This window comes from Struthio camelus, chromosome 3 (genome assembly GCF_040807025.1).
Source record: "Struthio camelus isolate bStrCam1 chromosome 3, bStrCam1.hap1, whole genome shotgun sequence".
Lineage (NCBI taxonomy): Eukaryota > Metazoa > Chordata > Aves > Struthioniformes > Struthionidae > Struthio > Struthio camelus.
In genome coordinates this window covers 134,273,575-134,291,251 of record NC_090944.1, presented here as the reverse complement: position 1 = coordinate 134,291,251, position 17,677 = coordinate 134,273,575, and the positions used below count along the sequence as shown (strand labels likewise).

Below are 17,677 nucleotides of genomic sequence, written 5' to 3'. Positions count from 1 at the left end.
ATCTGAATAGAGTGTTTTCCCGTAACTGGTATTCATTCATCCTGATCTCTGCCACTTTCAGTCGAATTATTTGACATTGAATCTGGAGCTGCTCAGCCAAAGTCTGACCGTGAACTTCCTGTGTACAACCGATCATGTTGCAAATGCTTGTCTTTATAGTGTCCTGTATTGTGTATGCCTTCTCACAGCCTCTCTTATTTAACAGTACAGAGGCCTCTTACCCAAAGGAAAAGACATAGAACCAAAAAAGTGAACAAGTGCAGCCCAAACGTTTGGATGTGACAGTCACCTGCATCTCCTGTGGGTAAATTACTCTCAGTAGAACACAAAATTGCATCTCATTAGGCTTAGTAACATCATTTCTGGAATCTGCAGATTATCAGGTGTGTTTCTGGTTGCTATCTCCATCTTTGCTGATTTTGATGTTGTCATAGTGAACACTAACAGCCAGACAGAGCAAATTAGTTTTTTTTTTTTTTAAACAAAAAGCATTTTTCTATTTTTATTATTATTATGATGCTACTGTTGTATAAATGCAAGCAACATGCATACAGAGAACCCATACATTAAGGAGAAGTAACTGAGAAGTACCTTACCTTTATTTCAAACTCATAGTGTTCATCCTTTCCCTGTCCACACAGGACATAGCGTGGAATACTAATTTTAATTGGGTCCTTTAGGTCATCTGGACTTGCTCCCAGAGAACGACAGACCATCCGCTTTCAAATGCATACCAAATAGGGGGAATAAAGGAGAACCAAAAATCACTACATAAGGAAAAAAAAAAAATCCTTCACTAAAATTAAGAAAATGTCCTCAGCCACAAGAGCTGGGAAAGAAAACATGGAGGAGGAAGAAATTCCAGTTTAGATATCAAAAACAGAGGAAAGCAGTAGACTTTGTATTAACTGTCTTTGAAAAAAAAAAAAAATACATATGAATCAAGCCTTTACAGCTATATAAATTCCTGTATGTGTTTATTTTTATGTAGCAAATCTGTTTACAATATCACGCAAAGCTGGAGGGGATCTAGGCAATTCAGAAAGCTTTCAGTTTTTTAAATCCAAAGGCATTTTAGAATTAAATAAGGTACACATGATGTAACTTTTCTTGAGCTCTTTCTGACCTCAAGAAGACTTGGAACTTATTCATAAATGCCTCTCTGCATGCTGCCTGTTGCAGACAGCTGGACGAGGATATACCAGAAAGCTCTCTAGAAGGGAAGGCTGTTACTTCTTCATCAGTCAATTACAAATGCCAAGGCCATTTTCCTTAATGTTACCATTAAGATTACTCAAAAAGAAAATGCAGTCAAAGAAAGTGAATTTTAGTTTCAATTAACTGGCTTTATTAAGAAAGTGCTTTCCACAAATGTTCCTTTTTTTTCTCTAACTGAAAATGAAAATAAAAAACGTTTGTGTTCGAATAGCAAAACATTTTTGGCCAGCTTTGGTTACACAACAAATACTTTCTCCTCTACTCTCCATTTTGCCCTTCTTTCACGTCTGCCCAAGTTACTGGCTTTTCAACCATAACTTAGCTTTCAGGAGTGTTAAAGTAATTTGTTTCTTGGGAGAAAGAGGAGCTCATTGCCTTGACAATAATATTTATGTCATCTGTTTTAAAACAACAATAAAGTTATAAAGTCACTGTTAAAATCACCTCTGTCAACATGTAATTTATTGTCAGCCATTTCCAGGAAGCTATTACAAACAATTAATAGTTAAAGAGGAAAAAATCTCAAGCAAAACGCATGTGAAAAACATGTCCTAATAGACTAAATAATGCTTTGAGTGCCATAAATATACATTGTCACATTATGTTTAATTTGCAGTGGAATAAAAGATATTATAATGGAGGTAATTTTTTTTCACAAAAGTGCAGAATATCCATCAAGTTAGATATGAAAATAAACTTAAACAGAAAAAAACATGATGTTCAGAACACAATGTGCACAGACATTTCAGACATATTTAACTTGTGGGTATAACCTGAAAAAGAATTAGTTGCAGTAATCGTTGTCATTTAGCAGCCTTGGTTAAGACAGTCCTGACACTTAATACTGACATTTAACACTCAGCAAGACTCAGAAGAAATGCCTTCAGGATGTCAACACGGGAACCACTTTCTAACTGAAATGACACTATCTTAAACCCCAACTCAGGAGAGTAACAACCCTGTCTAACTCTCATGTTCTGCAAGATATTTGCATGCACTCGTTCATTAAAAGAAAATATATATGTACCTCAAAATCAAATGATACATTTTGCTCTTTTCTTTGGAATTACTTAGGGGAGGATAAGGTTTTGTTATGCAAGATAACCATAACTCTCTATCCAAACCACCTTTCCTCCTTCCAGCCACAACTTCCACATCCACAGCAGTTCCTTCTTTTAAAACCCCAAGTGAATTACATTATCATGCCTTAACATACGGTAAGAACAAATGGGAAATGTTTTTACATTAGTAGACAGACCAAGTCTAACTTCGCTTGAAAGAAGATTGCATGTCTACTGGCAATATGCTTATAGAATTTAGAATTTCAGATTAGATACCACCGTTTTTCTGCCAAGGGCCATCTTCCTCAAATAAGGCAGATGGCACATTCAAGCAATGGCATTTAAAGGTATTCAGCTCCTGCTAGAAGGGAGGAAACAGAAGATGAGAGGAAATAACTTATGCATTCTTTTTGAACATTTGACAGGAGTAACAGGTGAAGAATAATCTTTTACTAAGCTTCAGGCGAGCCTTGACAACTGGAAATCTTAAATTTTCAATAGTTCCACTAATTCTTGGAAGGTAATGTTAAGCAGACTTTACGAGATGCAATCTCACAGCATCATCAACCACGTTAGTAAGTAAGCAGAAAAAGGGGAAATTCAGGTCGGGTATCTGACACATCTTGTGGGTCAAATTTATTCCATCCTTTAGGCATTATCCGGAGTTGCTAATTATCCATTTAACAATGTGAGAAACATGTACACAAATGACAAACCTTGAATTTTTTGTCCTACCACAGTTTTAGTAGCATGACCAAAGATCAAAATGCAGTTCTGCATCAGTTAACCTCCTTCATTTTCACATCACATTTTCCTCAAGCACTCACATCAAGGGACTATATAGACTTACTCTATTGCAGGGGAGCGCAGGTTAACTATTTGGTCAAAATAAAGAATGACTCAAATAAGCTATGCATTGTTTCCCTGTAAGAACAGAAGCAAAAAGTCTTGGATGCTCTCTGCATTTTTGCTGATCTGCTTTGCTGCTTCCATGGCTCACACTAGCCTACACTCTCCCGGCTCTAGGCAAAGCCAGCAAACCCGAGAGGAAAGAGATAGAGCAAATCCATCAGTCCCTGGTACCTCAGTTAGCACGACTTCAAATAGTAGACATCACTCCTTTTACATTTGCGACAAACTTTAATCCAAGAGAACACAAAACTCCGAAGCGTAAGAGAATTGCTTGTCCATGTTATTCTTCCCAAAATTGTAAGGTATGAAAGCTACAAACAGCCTAACAGCAGAGAATAAATGCACCATAGGCTTAAACACTTTGCAATTCAAACACACAAAAAATATTTCAATGTTTCACAACATTTGCAATCAAGGACATGAAATAGAGGAGAATCATGAAAAACAAAGACAGTTAGAAAGATTAAGGAAAAGGCAATCAAGAAGGAACGCAGACGACATTAATTAAGATGGATTGGAAATGGAGGGAGCCAGAAACAACAGCCAAAATAGAAATCTGAAGACACAGCTGTAATTATAGCTTTGATCCACCTACCACATAAAATAGAAACATTTAATTTCCTCATCTTTCCAAGAAAATGTTTCTACAATTATATTAGAAAGCCACCAGTAGAAACAATCAAATAATAATGATTGTTGGTAACGTGTATACACACCCTAAGGTACTCCCTTAAAAACTCAAAGGACTGTTGTGCCTATTGACAAAAAAAGTATTTTATCAGTATTCATTACCTCTTATTTTGAATGTACCTACATGTATTTGGATTTCAACACCTAGTCAGATGCATAATTAGCCAAATGGCTTCTTCACTTGAGCTGAATGTTAATTTCCAGATTTCTGAAGGGAGAGGCAAACTGTTTTGAAGAAAAGACGGGATGACTGTCAGTTGAGTATTTATTTCTTTTTCACTGTATTTAGAGAAATCAGTTCCTGAATCAGATCCAATCTTGCTTCTTCTAGAAAAAACAAGCTCAATTTTTGTGAAATTCTCTTTCTCTGGCAAAACTACACATCGGAGATCATTCAAACTGTACAACTGAAGCTTGTCAAATTGTGATCGCTGGAGTAAAGTATTCGAAAAGTTAGGTGCAGAGTAGAAGACATTTTCCCTCAAGAGACCTATGTGAGTAGTTGTAAGAACTAGAGATCTATATACAGTCTGCTTAAAACAGTCTTTTTTCACTGTAGTATACAGCAGTACCTGAATGTCACCTAATGAAGGCTTATTGCTTCCCATATTTTCATGGAGCAAGTAGACCAGATCAGCTAACATAGTTCTGAATTTACAGGACAATCGTACTCCATTTGAAAAAATTAAGTCATTTACTTCTGATGCCCAGTCAAGCGAAATCTGCATCAAATCACCCCTCAAGAGCTGGTGATTTAAATAAACAGCATCATCTGTTGCAGAAATCAGAACACTTATGTCATGGCAAATTCTCTGAGTGAAATGTTTGTTATAGGTAAATATTGTGAGTAAACTATCTTCAGCAGAACACAGAAGTCTAATATTTTGTCCACCAAAACCAACTTGAATCTCTTCTATTGTGATGATCGGAACCTTATGAAATATCTCCAAGGAATCTGGACAAATGTCCTGTTTGACTGACAAAACAACGGCATACAAAACAGAACTGAACAAAAGCAAGCAGGCAGGTTCTGGATCAGGTCTTCTGCAATTGCCAACAGCAAGCCAATATACACCTTTTAACTCCTCCATACCAATACAAATTTGAGGTAAGGCACAGGTCAAATATTCCAGCACTTTTTCCAGAGAACAGACCTGAAGCTTCAAAAGGATATCAGAAAAATGCACAAATTTCTGTCTTAACACAGGACTATTTTCCAATTTTTCATTTTTACAACAGCATGCAAATCCTTCAGTAAGTTTTCTTGCACATGCATTTGAGATTTCTGTGCCTACGCACGCTGTGATATCCTCTTGCACTGGGGATTCTAGCTGAATGACATTATCACTTTGAGCTTTAGTGTCGTTAGTAGAGTGAGATAAGTCTTGATTCATTCCTGAATTGAAAAATATGCCTACTTGCAAATTTCTTACAAACGGGAGTTTTTTTATTAATGATACCACTTGCGCACATCTCTCACTTTTGTCACACAAAATTCCCAGCTCCTTAATTTGTTTAGAAACCACGGTCCTGTTGAGCAGATGATTACTGGTATCTTTGTAAAAGCAGGAGAGCTTACTGAAAAGACAACCCAAACCATAGCTTTGTTCTGGCCTCCCATCAAAACACGAAGTTATTGACTTAGAAGACATCAAATCAGGGGCTTTTTCAGTTGGAGGCTGAGAATTACTAGACTGGCCTTGGATTGTCTGATGCACTGTCTTAAATGGACTGTTTTCTTTACAGGCTATTTCAGAATCTATGTTAGACTGAGAAAAGACAAGGCAAGATATGCTGTTAAAACTAGCCTGCTCATTAGCACAAGTTAAAGATCCTAAAGGAGACATGTGATGCAAGTGGAAACAATCAGGTTCACTTCTCGAGCTGTCATAATCCTGAGAAACACCTCTTTTATCATCAAAATGATTGAAATTTTCAACCTTATCGTGTGAATAAACCGCATTATTTAAGTCATGACTTTGTAAGGAAGTAGATAAAACATTCTGATACGGAACATTCTTCCTCTTTAAAGTATTTATATTCTTAGATTGAATAAAGTTACTCTCAGTGTCATAAAGACAAGCAAAGCTCTCCTGTTCCAAATTATTCCCTTCATTCTCAAATGCACCTTCTGATGTAAAAGGGGAGGAGATCCTTCCAGGACTAGAAAATACATTCCACATCTCTGCATATGCCTTCTGTCTTTTAAGGTCTGTTATTCCTGTGTTTTCTCCATACAACTCAGAAGCACATTTGCCATCTTTAGATAAAAATGGAAAGTCATAATGTGGCTGCCACTGTTGACTTTTCTGTTAAAAATTCCAAAAGAAAGAAAAAATAGAAACACCTTTAAAAAAATTTTTCTGATTTGAACATTTCTTAAATGTAGGTTTAATTTTATTAGGTTTGTATAATCATTCAAAGTAAATCAAAATTTAAGAGATCATAGCCAAGAAAACTGATTGAGTCTGATTCAGGAATGGTTGATCTTCCCAGCTTTTCTTTTGTACAGTATCCATTTCACTTGGTTTATATTTGTTTTACTGAAAAAATACATGAAAAAGGCTAACGTAGAAATTCATATGCTCTTTATTTTCATGTTTCCCTCCAGAAAATTGCAATATTAAATTCCTAAAACAATAAGGAAACAAAATGTAGTCCTACACTATTAAGTCGAAGATAGTGTAAAATTCAAAAAAAATAATAATAAAAAAAAAGGCTCAGGTCTGAAAAGATATTTAGGAGCTACTCTCCAAATTGAAGATTTAATTAACCATATGTTTCAAGTAAAAGTTAGGCAACCAAACACTGTGGGAGGGGTCTAAGGCTCAGTTGAAAAATACCTATAATATTGTCTATACATTAAATCTTCACGACATATTCAGAAAATTTCCCTGGTGTTACTGCTAACGTTTCAAACACCCTTCCAGCAGTGAGTTCATTGTGAGTTACAAACATGAAACGGTATTCTGAATTCAACAACCTAGTTGCTCCTCTTTAAAAGCTTTTTTCCTCTAAAAACAGGAAAGGGATACTGTGCCACATTAAGAATTACGACAAAACAAGGAAGAAACCTCCACCTTAATAACACACATTTCAAATAAGGAGAAAGCTGTGCCCAACCTGCAAAAAATACTGCAAAAATTCGAAGCCGGCAAAATAAGTTGCTCTCTCTATTAGCCATTAATCTTTCTATGAATTTGAAATTCTAATTAGGTAGCTAAACGTTAAGAAATTTAATTACCAGGCAAGCCATAATTTAAGACAACCATTTCATTCTGACAAATTATGACCTACCTCATACTTTAGCTTGCGTTGAGCAGTGCCATTATTAAGCCTCTCGTTATCCTAAGAACAAAAAAGGTGTAGGTAACAATAAAATATTTAAATAAATTGCCTTCCTTGTACAAGTTGCTTTAGAAGTATTTATAGGAAGAGATTTAATGGTCTATTTAATGGCCAAAAATGACCAATTTCTTGTTTATATTTATGCAAAAACTATCTTGAAATTGAATTAAACTAATCTTCTGATTAATCAGGTTATTAGTTTTTAAAAAAGCATTTGTGTGCAACTAGTGTTCTTGCAAACAGTCACCATTCTTCTAGATGGAATTTCATTCAGTGTACTATAAAAGCATAAAATGAAGATTTTGACTCTATCTGAAAACTTCTCACTGCCATTTACACAATCTTCATCACAAAGACTGAATTTCATTCAGTGTACTATAAAAGCATAAAATGAAGATTTTGACTCTATCTGAAAACTTCTCACTGCCATTTACACAATCTTCATCACAAAGACTATTAGACTTTTAATATAACATAATACTGTCACTAGAAAAAAAGAATAGCAAAACCTAAAACTGACATCCCCAATTTACTGTTTTGTTTTTTGATAAATTAAAAATAAATAAACACAAAAAAAATCAACATTATTGAACAATGAAATTAGATCACTGGTTGCACAAGGTGCCTTGAAATTCAGTATTTTCTACCCAGCTCTGCTCACCTTTAAACTTTCTGTAGACCAGGACAGGCTAGCATGGCTATCCTCAGATTTGCGATGAATATTTTGAAGCCGTCTCTGCACTTCTTGTTCAATAAAGGCATTTATCCTTTGAGATATATGCAAGGTAAAAAAAAAAAATATATATATATATATAAATATATATATTCTTAAATAAAAAAAACAAAAAACAAGGTATGTTAAAGGGCTCTTTGAAACAGTTATGAACCCTAAATATTGCCCAATTCTTAACTGGCAAGCTTAATGTTACACCAATTTTATCCCTCTGCAAAGAAAAGGGACTTTTCAGCAAATGTTCATTTAACAGACCAAGGTTAACAATTTATTAACACAATTAGATAACTTAATGGGCCACAGGTTAAGCCACTGCTATGTGTACATATCCACACAGAAGGGGCATTGAGGGTTAGAGAGATGAGGAGGAAACAGAAAGCTGGGATTTAGTTTGTTTGTTACTTAATAGTTTGCTTTTATCAGTTTTGTAATATGGACAACTTAGACTAACAAAATCTTTATCTTCAAGCAAAAAGAACGTTCCAAGAGTTGATACTAATTACCGTATGCATAAGTGTAAAATGAACTGACAGAAAAAAAATAATATTTTTTTAAGTGATGCCAGGCTGCTGCTCTGTTAAAAATGCATAACACAATTTCATTTACTTTTTTTGCTTTCAGCAAGCATAAAGCAATACCGTATGAAGTAACTCTAAATATAAAAACAATGTAAATGCACTTAAGTCTACAGCTGTGCAAACCTTTATTCTAAACCAAACTGCACAGGAACCACAGATTAGCTTGTTGGTTATTTGAAGTAAAGCACAGCAAATTAATTTTATGTCTAGACTACTCTTAAGTACAAATATGCCATTTAATTACAGTCTAATCTGACAGAATGATCTTCCAAATTATTTCTTTTCCAAAGCTATTGTTTGAAGTTGTGACAAAATATTGCAAACATCCAGGCTACCTACCTATCATCAACTAGTGGAACAGAGGATGGCTGTGGTTTTGTTGGGCTCGTAGGGGAATTGGCATGGGAAAGTCTCTCCTCTAATATGCCATGATTTCCTTTCTGTGCACCATCGCCCTCATATATTTTTTGCTTCAGCTGCTGAATTTCTTGGTCCAGGCTGTAAAGAGATCCTGAAATGTAATTCACGTCTGTTTTAAAACACCACTGATTCCCAGAGTTCACGCGGGAAGTGCCGTACTTACACTGGGATACTTGCATGCGAGATCTTAGCTATTAATATTTACGACGATATAAAGATACCTATTGTTTCTTTAAGCATATTTAGACAGGAAAATAAAGACAGCTGAAACACAGTTTACAACAGCAAGGTTAAGCTAAATAAAATATTTTCAATAACTTCCAGTGCAACTGGCATCTAACTTAGCACACTAAATATTAATTCCTAAGACTTAAGCTGCTTATCTACCAAGATCACTTGAATAAACTTTCCTTACTACAGGACTCTATTGATGATCTCAGTTATTTGGCTTCTAGTGATAAATAAGAAAATCTTTAAATTGGGTACAAAACATAAATCTGATTAATTTCCAGCTATTCCTTGTTTCTGTTTTTTTTTTTTGAAAATTTACTTACAAAATAAAATTTAGTATTTATTTTTATACCTAATAAATCATCTTCCAAAGTAGAAACCTCCTCACTGTCTCTTGCAAATAAATTTCACATCAGCCAGATTCATGCACATAATAAAATATATAAAATTTGATACAGTACTTTTGGCTGAAAATGCCTGAGACCTCTAGCATAAAATAAGAAGCACTTCTTGAAATATTTATCACTTAGTTAAATTAAACTACATAATAACAAAGTAATCTGCAGAGCATACTTTTCACTTGCATTGTAGCTGAGATTAGATTAGAAACACAGTAATAGCCTTCCCTGTTTCTGTTAAAATTTTTGTCTCTAAAGGTAATTGTTTCTTTAGGCATTACTTGAAAAATAAAGAATAAAAAAAAGAACCTCCTACAAAAGAAGGGGAAACTATAAAAATTAGCATTCCACACATATAACAAGTGCATGTATCTAAATTTTTCAGCCATATAGCCTCAGAAGTATGACTTCTTTATTTTGACATTTTGACTACTTTATTTCATCTTGGAGGTTAAAACAAAAAAATGGAAAGAGAGAGGACAAATGCAGAGGCTTAGGCTGAACTAAAGCAGGCTGAATCGTTCCTTCCTTTTTAGAGAGAGAGAGTACTTTCTGCAGCACAGCTAGAAGCCATCTGCGGCTTTTGATTAGCAGCAAAACAGTCCTGCATCCTGAGGGAAAGTGGACGGGAGATGGCTGATGGAAATGAAAGAGTGTTTGCATCTATGGAAAATCAATATAGCTGCAAAGATCAGAATTACATTAAAGGAACATAGGTTACCTCTTGATTTGTACACCTCCTGCTATCAAAAGATATCCCTTACTATAGCTATAAACTTAACTAGCTGTGTGACGTATTCACCGGTGCACTAACCTACGCCTTCTTACTTTTGAGTTACATGGCCCTCCATCTGAAAGATGACTCTAAATTTGCTTTATGTTCACTCTGCTGTCATGAATCTCGTACCAATGAAGACAAAATGTGTATGCACTAAATCTAGTAACTTCCAGTTACTGTTTTGGGGGTCCCCCCTGGAGGTGCGAGAATTTAAGCTACCTTACTTATTTAAAAGTTATTTAAATTGGAAAAAAACAAGTTTATCCAGATATGATGGATTTATGCTTATACAGCATTTCAAATGAACGCTGCATTTAAAAATCTTCAGATTGTTCACACTGATTTGAACCCCTCTTTCCAGAATGTGTCATCACACACAGTTATCTAGATAAATAATAATAAACATATACAATTCATTTACTCACTACAGTGCCCAAGACATTGAAGTCACAGGCTCCAATTTACTGCAAACTGTAAATGCAAACACTCATGCACACGAATGATTCAACCAGCCCAAAACATTTAACATACTATTAGATATCTTCAGCCTTTCTCCTGACAAAGTGTTCACACTCAACTATCCCTGTCAGTGCATAAATGATATTTTGACCTGAATTATACAGGCCCCCGGGCCATTCACTCAAAGACTACAAATTGTTTTAAAGTCTGTGCAAGAAGACTTCAAATAAGGAAAAGAAAAACGTCTTTTCACTTCTTCAGTATCTTTCTCAAATCTCAGCCTTTGAGCTGACTACAGTATTTTTCCACTTACCATCACACAATTCAGCAGTCTCTTCAGTGCTAAGAGCTGTCCATTTTGGGGGAACATCCCTTTTGTTTATAGCTGACTTTATTCAAGTTAGATGCTCTACGTACAAAACCAGTCATATGCTTTTCAAGATAATTATGACAAACGAAGGCAATATCCACAACAAAATAGTAAATCTGTACTGAAAATGTTTAACTAAAATCCACACAATGTAGCTTTGTAAAGTGAAACAGTAACCTCTGCATGGGGTATAAAAAGAAACTATTATCTTCTGATAATAATTCAAAAGAAAAAGGATACAAAAGAACTCATCAATTTGTTTATAGGTAAGTTTATTTTTGGTCTATTTAGAGTGATTTTTCTAATCAAGAAGCTGTTTGAAATGTGTATGAAAGAAGAATTCCAGTGAATCTTCACTGGAATATTAAAAAACAAATCACAAATGCTATCCTAAGAAAAAGTCATTACTTTGCCAATAATGAAATGTTTTAACATTCTAGCATTATCAAATTGGACAACACTGAAAATTACATTTTAAAAAATGGCAATTTTGCCCTTTTCCCATACCACCTAAATTCAATGCACAAATTCCAATGGATTGTTGTGCAGGCCAAAAACAAAGCAAAAAAAAAATTTCTTCCTCTTCTCCAGCATAGGAATACTCATCCTTTTCTGAATTACCTTTCTCTGGCCCTCCCAAACTTACCCTGAATGCAAATCTATAGTTCATCATATGTATAGTTGATGAGATTGCTTCTGTACATAAAAGGTTTTGTCATCACACAGAGCTGGGTTGAAGCATCTCTATATTTATCAAATAAGCTCAAAGCTAACATCAAATTTTACATGGATATATGGCTAGTCTATATTTTTTTAGCTCTGAAACCAATAAGCAAACATTAAATATTACATCTGTTTACTTTGAATACTATAAGTATGTAGCACATCATCAGAGGAGAGACAGCTGGCAGTCTATTGCAATTATCAAGATATAAATCTTGAACAACCATATAAAGAAACAAAATATTATACATTAATTTTATAAGTGTAAATAGCTGCAAAAAGACAGAGCATAAGGTTTCCTGAGCTTTGTGAACAGGCAATACAAAATTCAAATACTGCAGTGATTAATGGAAATACTATGCTGCTATAAGTATCTGAACAGAACAGAAATAAATTAGAGAACAAGAATCCTTTAAAAAGCAATACACGGTCTCAATTCCCGATAAATTAATTTAAGCTCAACAGAAAACTCGACACTGGAAAACAGAACAATTTGCTCTCTGAAATTCTGAAGTATAAGAAAATTTACTCTTTGCGCACAGGTTGCAGTAATTCAATGCTACCGTAACACTTACCGTTCCCTGTCTTGTTCCAGGGCTTTTTGCTCAGCTTCTAGACTAGCCTGCAGACCTGCCTGTTCACTGCAGCTGTTGTTCAAGGTGGCAAGCTTCTGTTTCTGCTCCTCAATTTCAAAGTCTATCGTGGAACGACGTTGCAAAGCAGAGTGCCTCCTTTCTAACTTAGCAACAGCTTGTTCCAGTGCCTCTCTCTGCTGTTTTTCCCTTGATTCAAGGATTTCCTTTTCCTTCTTCCGAACCTTTTCTTCCTGGCGAGCTACGTTGGCTGTGAATTCAAACGTTTCTTGAAGCTGCTGCAACTGGTTTGTGCTAGCTCTATACTGGGCAAGCTGCTCTTCTTTTTCTTCTATTTCTTTCTCAATCTGATAGAGAGTATTATCTAAACCTAACAAGCCTCTATCAAGGACTTCAGAAGCTCTTTGCTTCTCTTCCAGCAGAGCTGGCAAATGATTATTCCTCAGGTATTCCAGCTGGCGTGCTTTAGACTGGAGCCTATATTCTGCTGGCTTTACCTTGTCAAATTCTTCAGCCTTGAGTACAGCATCCACAAAGTTTTCATCCTCTTTCTTGACAATATCTATATGTTCTTCATGTGCACATTTCAAGTGGTCCAGAGCTCCTTTCTCACGTGCTACTTCCTTTTCTAGGTGATCCATTTGTTGAACTAAATCTTTCTCTAAAATATTCAACTGTTCTAGCTGCTTTCTTTTGAACTCCATGAAATTATGCTGTGCTGTTTCTAACTCTTCACAGTTTTCATCACCTTCAGATCGGGCTTCCTTGACTTTCAAAAGAGATTCTCTAATATCTTCAAGATCTTTTTTCTCATCTTCAACTCTCTGAACATCTCCTCTCTTCAGTAGCTCTATCATGACCTGTTTGTCTCGAAGCTGTTCTTCTAGATGAGCCACCAACATCACTTGCTCCCTCTCTTGTTCTTCAAGTCTCTTTTTTTCTGATTCCAGCTTGATATATTGCTCATCTTTTTCTTTTTTAAGTTTTTCTAGTTCTCGGAAAATCTGCATTTTCTCTGCTTTTTCATTATGATTAAGTTCTTGTAGTCGCTGCAACTCTTCTTTGACCCGAGCAAAAATTTCTTCCTGCTGCTTTTTTTTTTGAAGCTCTATCTCCTGTTGCTCTCGTAACCTCTCTTCTTCAAATTTTTCTTTTTCAGCCAGCAAATCCTTTAACCTGCTCTCAATGTGTACACTTCGCCGTTTCAGACTCTCTTCCTGTTTTCGAATTTGCAGCTGCACTATTTCTGTTTCTTTGCGCTGTGACTCTACTTCTTGTTGCATTCTTACAAGTTCTGCCTTGTCAGACTTTTGCTTTTCTTCCATTTCTTCTATTTGTTTCCTGCAACAAAATATTTACATAGGAGACTTCAAACTTTTCTTTTCTCTAAGAGACAGCATTTCCCTACAAAGTTAACAAGGTCTGGATAAGGATTTTGCAGTACATAGCACTCTGAACGGTTTAAAGTGATTTTTTTCTTTTGATAATTTTGTTTTGCCACAGGTTAAGATGTTATATTACTTGGAACTGGCTCAGTGCTGGAGACAAATGGTAAAGAGATTAATACAGTTTATATCAGCACTAGAAGTTGTGGATATATGAAATTATAGGAAAATACATTAATGGCATTTATATTGGTAGAACAAAATTAGATTGTATAAGCTCTGTCAAATTCAGTAAAAATATTGATAGAACACAGTGCACACACTGAAGAGCAAATACAAATATAGATGTGTATATCCACACACAAACTTTTTTTTTTTTTTTAAATACACAGACTTCAATAAAAGGACTTGAGTAGAAATTTTCCTCCAGCAAATTTGAATTAAAATAATGTCTTAATTTAATAGGTTCTCTCTAACCCATCTAAGTTATTGATAAACAGGATAATAAGTTTAGGAACAGATTCATTTGAGAAGAAAATACTTTAAGACAAAGTATTATGTCCTCTATCATACTAATTTTAAAGGCTCCAATGAATTCCAAATGAGGAAAGACTTGAGACTCAAAGGTATGTCAAAATCGTCCCCATAATACAATTGCCCGAACACACATGAAGACAATGTGCACTCAGTTAGTTTTGGAGAAGGTGAAGTCTGATAAACTAAAGCAGAAGCAAAGCAACTTCATAGTAACATGAATTCAAGTCATATCAATATAACAAAAAGGAAAAACATCAGCGTCTTTATCGTATCTTTTTCTGAAAAACAGCTTCTAATGCTTCAGAGTTATTCTTCTCGAGTTTACATAACTCAATCCAATTATATACACAGATGTTTCACAACTGAGAAAGCAGTCTAACGCAGAGATGGCAGAAAGACTCTTTCAGCTTATCAAAGCAAGGCTGTGATGTGTAAGATGCTGAGATCTACTGCTTCTAAAATCTTTGTAGATATGATGAGCTAGAACAATCAATTCAGTTCATCAGCTGACAACAATACTTTGTTTTGTCTTTCAAACTAATTTCTATAATAATGTTCTGATGAATACTATTGGTGTGTCCATACTACCACAATAGTTTCATTTATTTAAAAAAGCCAAGTTTGAAGTGTTAAGTTTTCTATTTTCCATCAAGACTACATCCAAAGGCAATTCAAGTGGGGGGGGGGGGGGGGGAGAAGACCAAGGATCTCATTTGACATCTTTTAAAGTAATATAATGAAAATTAAGAATGAGAACCATAAGTTACATGTATATAGTACACCTACCTGATAACTTTAAGTTTGGTACTTCTTTTGCTAAAGATCACATTTTAGCTACATTTCAGCATGTCTATCTGGTTACTAATCAAAGAGAATCAACAGCTCTTCAAGAAAATAATTAAAGTCTTGGAAGCCTTCACAGAAAAAACAGGTTAAATTTATTTACATCAGGATTCTCTGCTTGCTGATTAATGCTGTGATTCAAAAACAATGGTTTAAATGAGTCCACAGTGTACTATATATTTTTTCAATTTAATATATTTTTATACTTTTTCATATATATATGAAATATATATGAAATTATATATGAGACATATACATACACACACATACATATGAAAAAACATATCTAAAGACCACGGAGAATAAAGTTACCTTTTACTTTCCAACTTTTCAAGCTCCTCCCGTTGTTGTCTCTCAAATTCTAGTCTAGAGAAAAAAGGAAAAAAAAATCAATTAAACAGTATTATTTCTTGACAAAAATTTCACATCAAAAAAGGAGGATGCTACATAATCCATGGTGTCAGTTTAAAAGACTATAATAATGACAGAAATCAAAAGGTTTTCTAAAAACTAATGTCTACAATAACTGAAAATATTTCCTTTATTAGGGTTACAAATTAGATACCATGCTGCCTGACACTTGTGTAGGAACAGAAAAGTAAATGAATTTGGGGGAAAAAAATATTTAAAAAGATAAACAAGACAGATTAATGATTAGCACAGCCTCTGCAAGTTAACTACATGCAGACATGGCAATCAATACATAGAAATTGAATTTCTCTACCTTAGACAGATCGGTCCTTTCACAGGGAAAAGACTGCCATGGGAGGCAGAGGGAAACAGAGTGATCAATTAAGAAGAGAATTGATACAAAAAAACAACACATTAGCAGCAAAGAATATTTTCAAGTTGATAACATTTTGCTTAAATAGAGGCTAAATCGGTTAGATTCAGAGAATAGTCAACTGCATTACAGCTCAAGGTCAAATTTAAACAGCTATTTTTTTCTAAAAAAGCTTTTCAAATGTCTATGATAGTCAATACTCATAATCTTTTCATTTATTAACTTGGCCAGTTCCGAGAAGGGAAAGAGCATGGATGCAGTTGTTCTTGCTTTTCCTCCTAAGAAAAAATAATTACGATGATGTAATCGGTGGGGTTGACACACTTCAAATTCACGCAAACTGAAATTTCCAAGCATGGAATGCAACAAAGACCATTCATCTAAAATACTTTGAGGCTTTAATGTAATCAGTCTGACAAAGTTCTGAACAATTAAGGGAGAGTATTTTCTGTTATTTTTAATATTAGTTAATAGTACTGTTGCATAGAACTCTTTCTTTGCTTTCAATTTCCTTCGCAACATCTATGCTTTTTGTAAGAAAGTTTTTCAAAACATTAGTCATCAGTTTTTAAAGCACAGAGAACTTATATATACGGACTGAAATATTCAACCAAATACAGAAATATCCAGTTATTTCAGACTCACTAAAACTAAAGATTTCATAGGCTAGTGAGTGAGATAGCTTATAAATGGTTTAAAAAAAAAAAAAAAAAAAGAGCAAGACCACACCATAAGTTAACTTTGGTTATTTGAGGAACTGCAGTTTAATTTAAAACTACTTCATAAGCTAGATTTACGCTGTCATGACTGTAATTGTGTAGACAGCTTTTTAAAAACAGGTACATTTAATATTTCTTTCTAAAATCACACATGTACCTACCCATGATGGAAAGGAAATACTCAGAAAATAAGCAAAAAATATACTAGTGTAAAGTTTATAAAGCAAGTTAAATGAACTTCCATTCAATAAATGCTCAAGAAGCACATTTCGAACCCCTTCAATAATGAAGAAACACAAGTTTAACAATTTACATATTTCCCCATTTCTCACAAGCTCATTTCAAAAAGTGCCTTCTGCATTGCCTGAGATATTAACAAATGTGTGTGTGTGTGTGGGGGGTCTTTTATACACAATCTAAGGCAATCATATAAATATGTGACTCACAGTCCTTTCACATTTGCATTAAGTGAAAAGTCGAGGAAGTGCACTTCCGGGCACTCTCTCAATGTTACAGCTCAGGGAAGGATGATAATCATTTAATATTTTTCATTCAATCACAATTTCTGTATCACCTATGTAAAATCCACAAAGTTATCCAAGATATAGAATAAAAATGGATCTTCAGGGACTTTCACAAAGCAAAAGCTTAATTCAGTGGTAACCAAGCTTTTTTTCATGCTCTATCTCAAAAGCCCTTGCTTTGGCTACAGTCTGTTTCCAGAATCCACAGCTGTTAATTCTCACTTCTTAGCTAGGGCTTAGCTGACAAACTTCACCATACTTGTCATTATTTCAGTCCAAAATAACACAGATCCTGGGGGATATAGCTTTGCATTATCAAAATGCAGGTGCCCTTTGAGCACTGTCAGACGTAGATGACCTTCTTTGCTTACAG

At 34.7% G+C, this 17,677-nt stretch overlaps 1 protein-coding gene across 12 annotated transcripts in view; it reads right to left on the bottom strand.

Annotated features, from left to right (window-relative positions):
* Window positions 1-17,677, bottom strand: part of KIF16B (kinesin family member 16B) — a 146,982-nt gene that overhangs the window by 47,435 nt on the left and 81,870 nt on the right. For 3 of the 12 annotated variants that reach the window (XR_011140541.1, XM_068940409.1, XM_068940412.1), the window contains exons 18-24: window positions 16,002-16,034; window positions 15,590-15,643; window positions 12,495-13,853; window positions 8,880-9,038; window positions 7,891-7,996; window positions 7,179-7,229; window positions 597-719 (exon numbers count right to left, since the gene is read on the bottom strand). Coding sequence is in view for 10 of the 12 variants with exons in the window: in XM_068940409.1 (XP_068796510.1) it covers window positions 597-719; window positions 7,179-7,229; window positions 7,891-7,996; window positions 8,880-9,038; window positions 12,495-13,853; window positions 15,590-15,643; window positions 16,002-16,034 (1,885 nt within the window). In the remaining 2 variants the exon portion in view is untranslated. Of the gene's footprint in view, window positions 1-596; window positions 768-1,655; window positions 6,191-7,178; window positions 7,230-7,890; window positions 7,997-8,879; window positions 9,039-12,494; window positions 13,854-15,589; window positions 15,644-16,001; window positions 16,035-17,677 lie in introns of those variants that run through there. The other 9 variants (XM_068940404.1, XM_068940406.1, XM_068940408.1 and 6 more) reach the window with 6 other exon arrangements.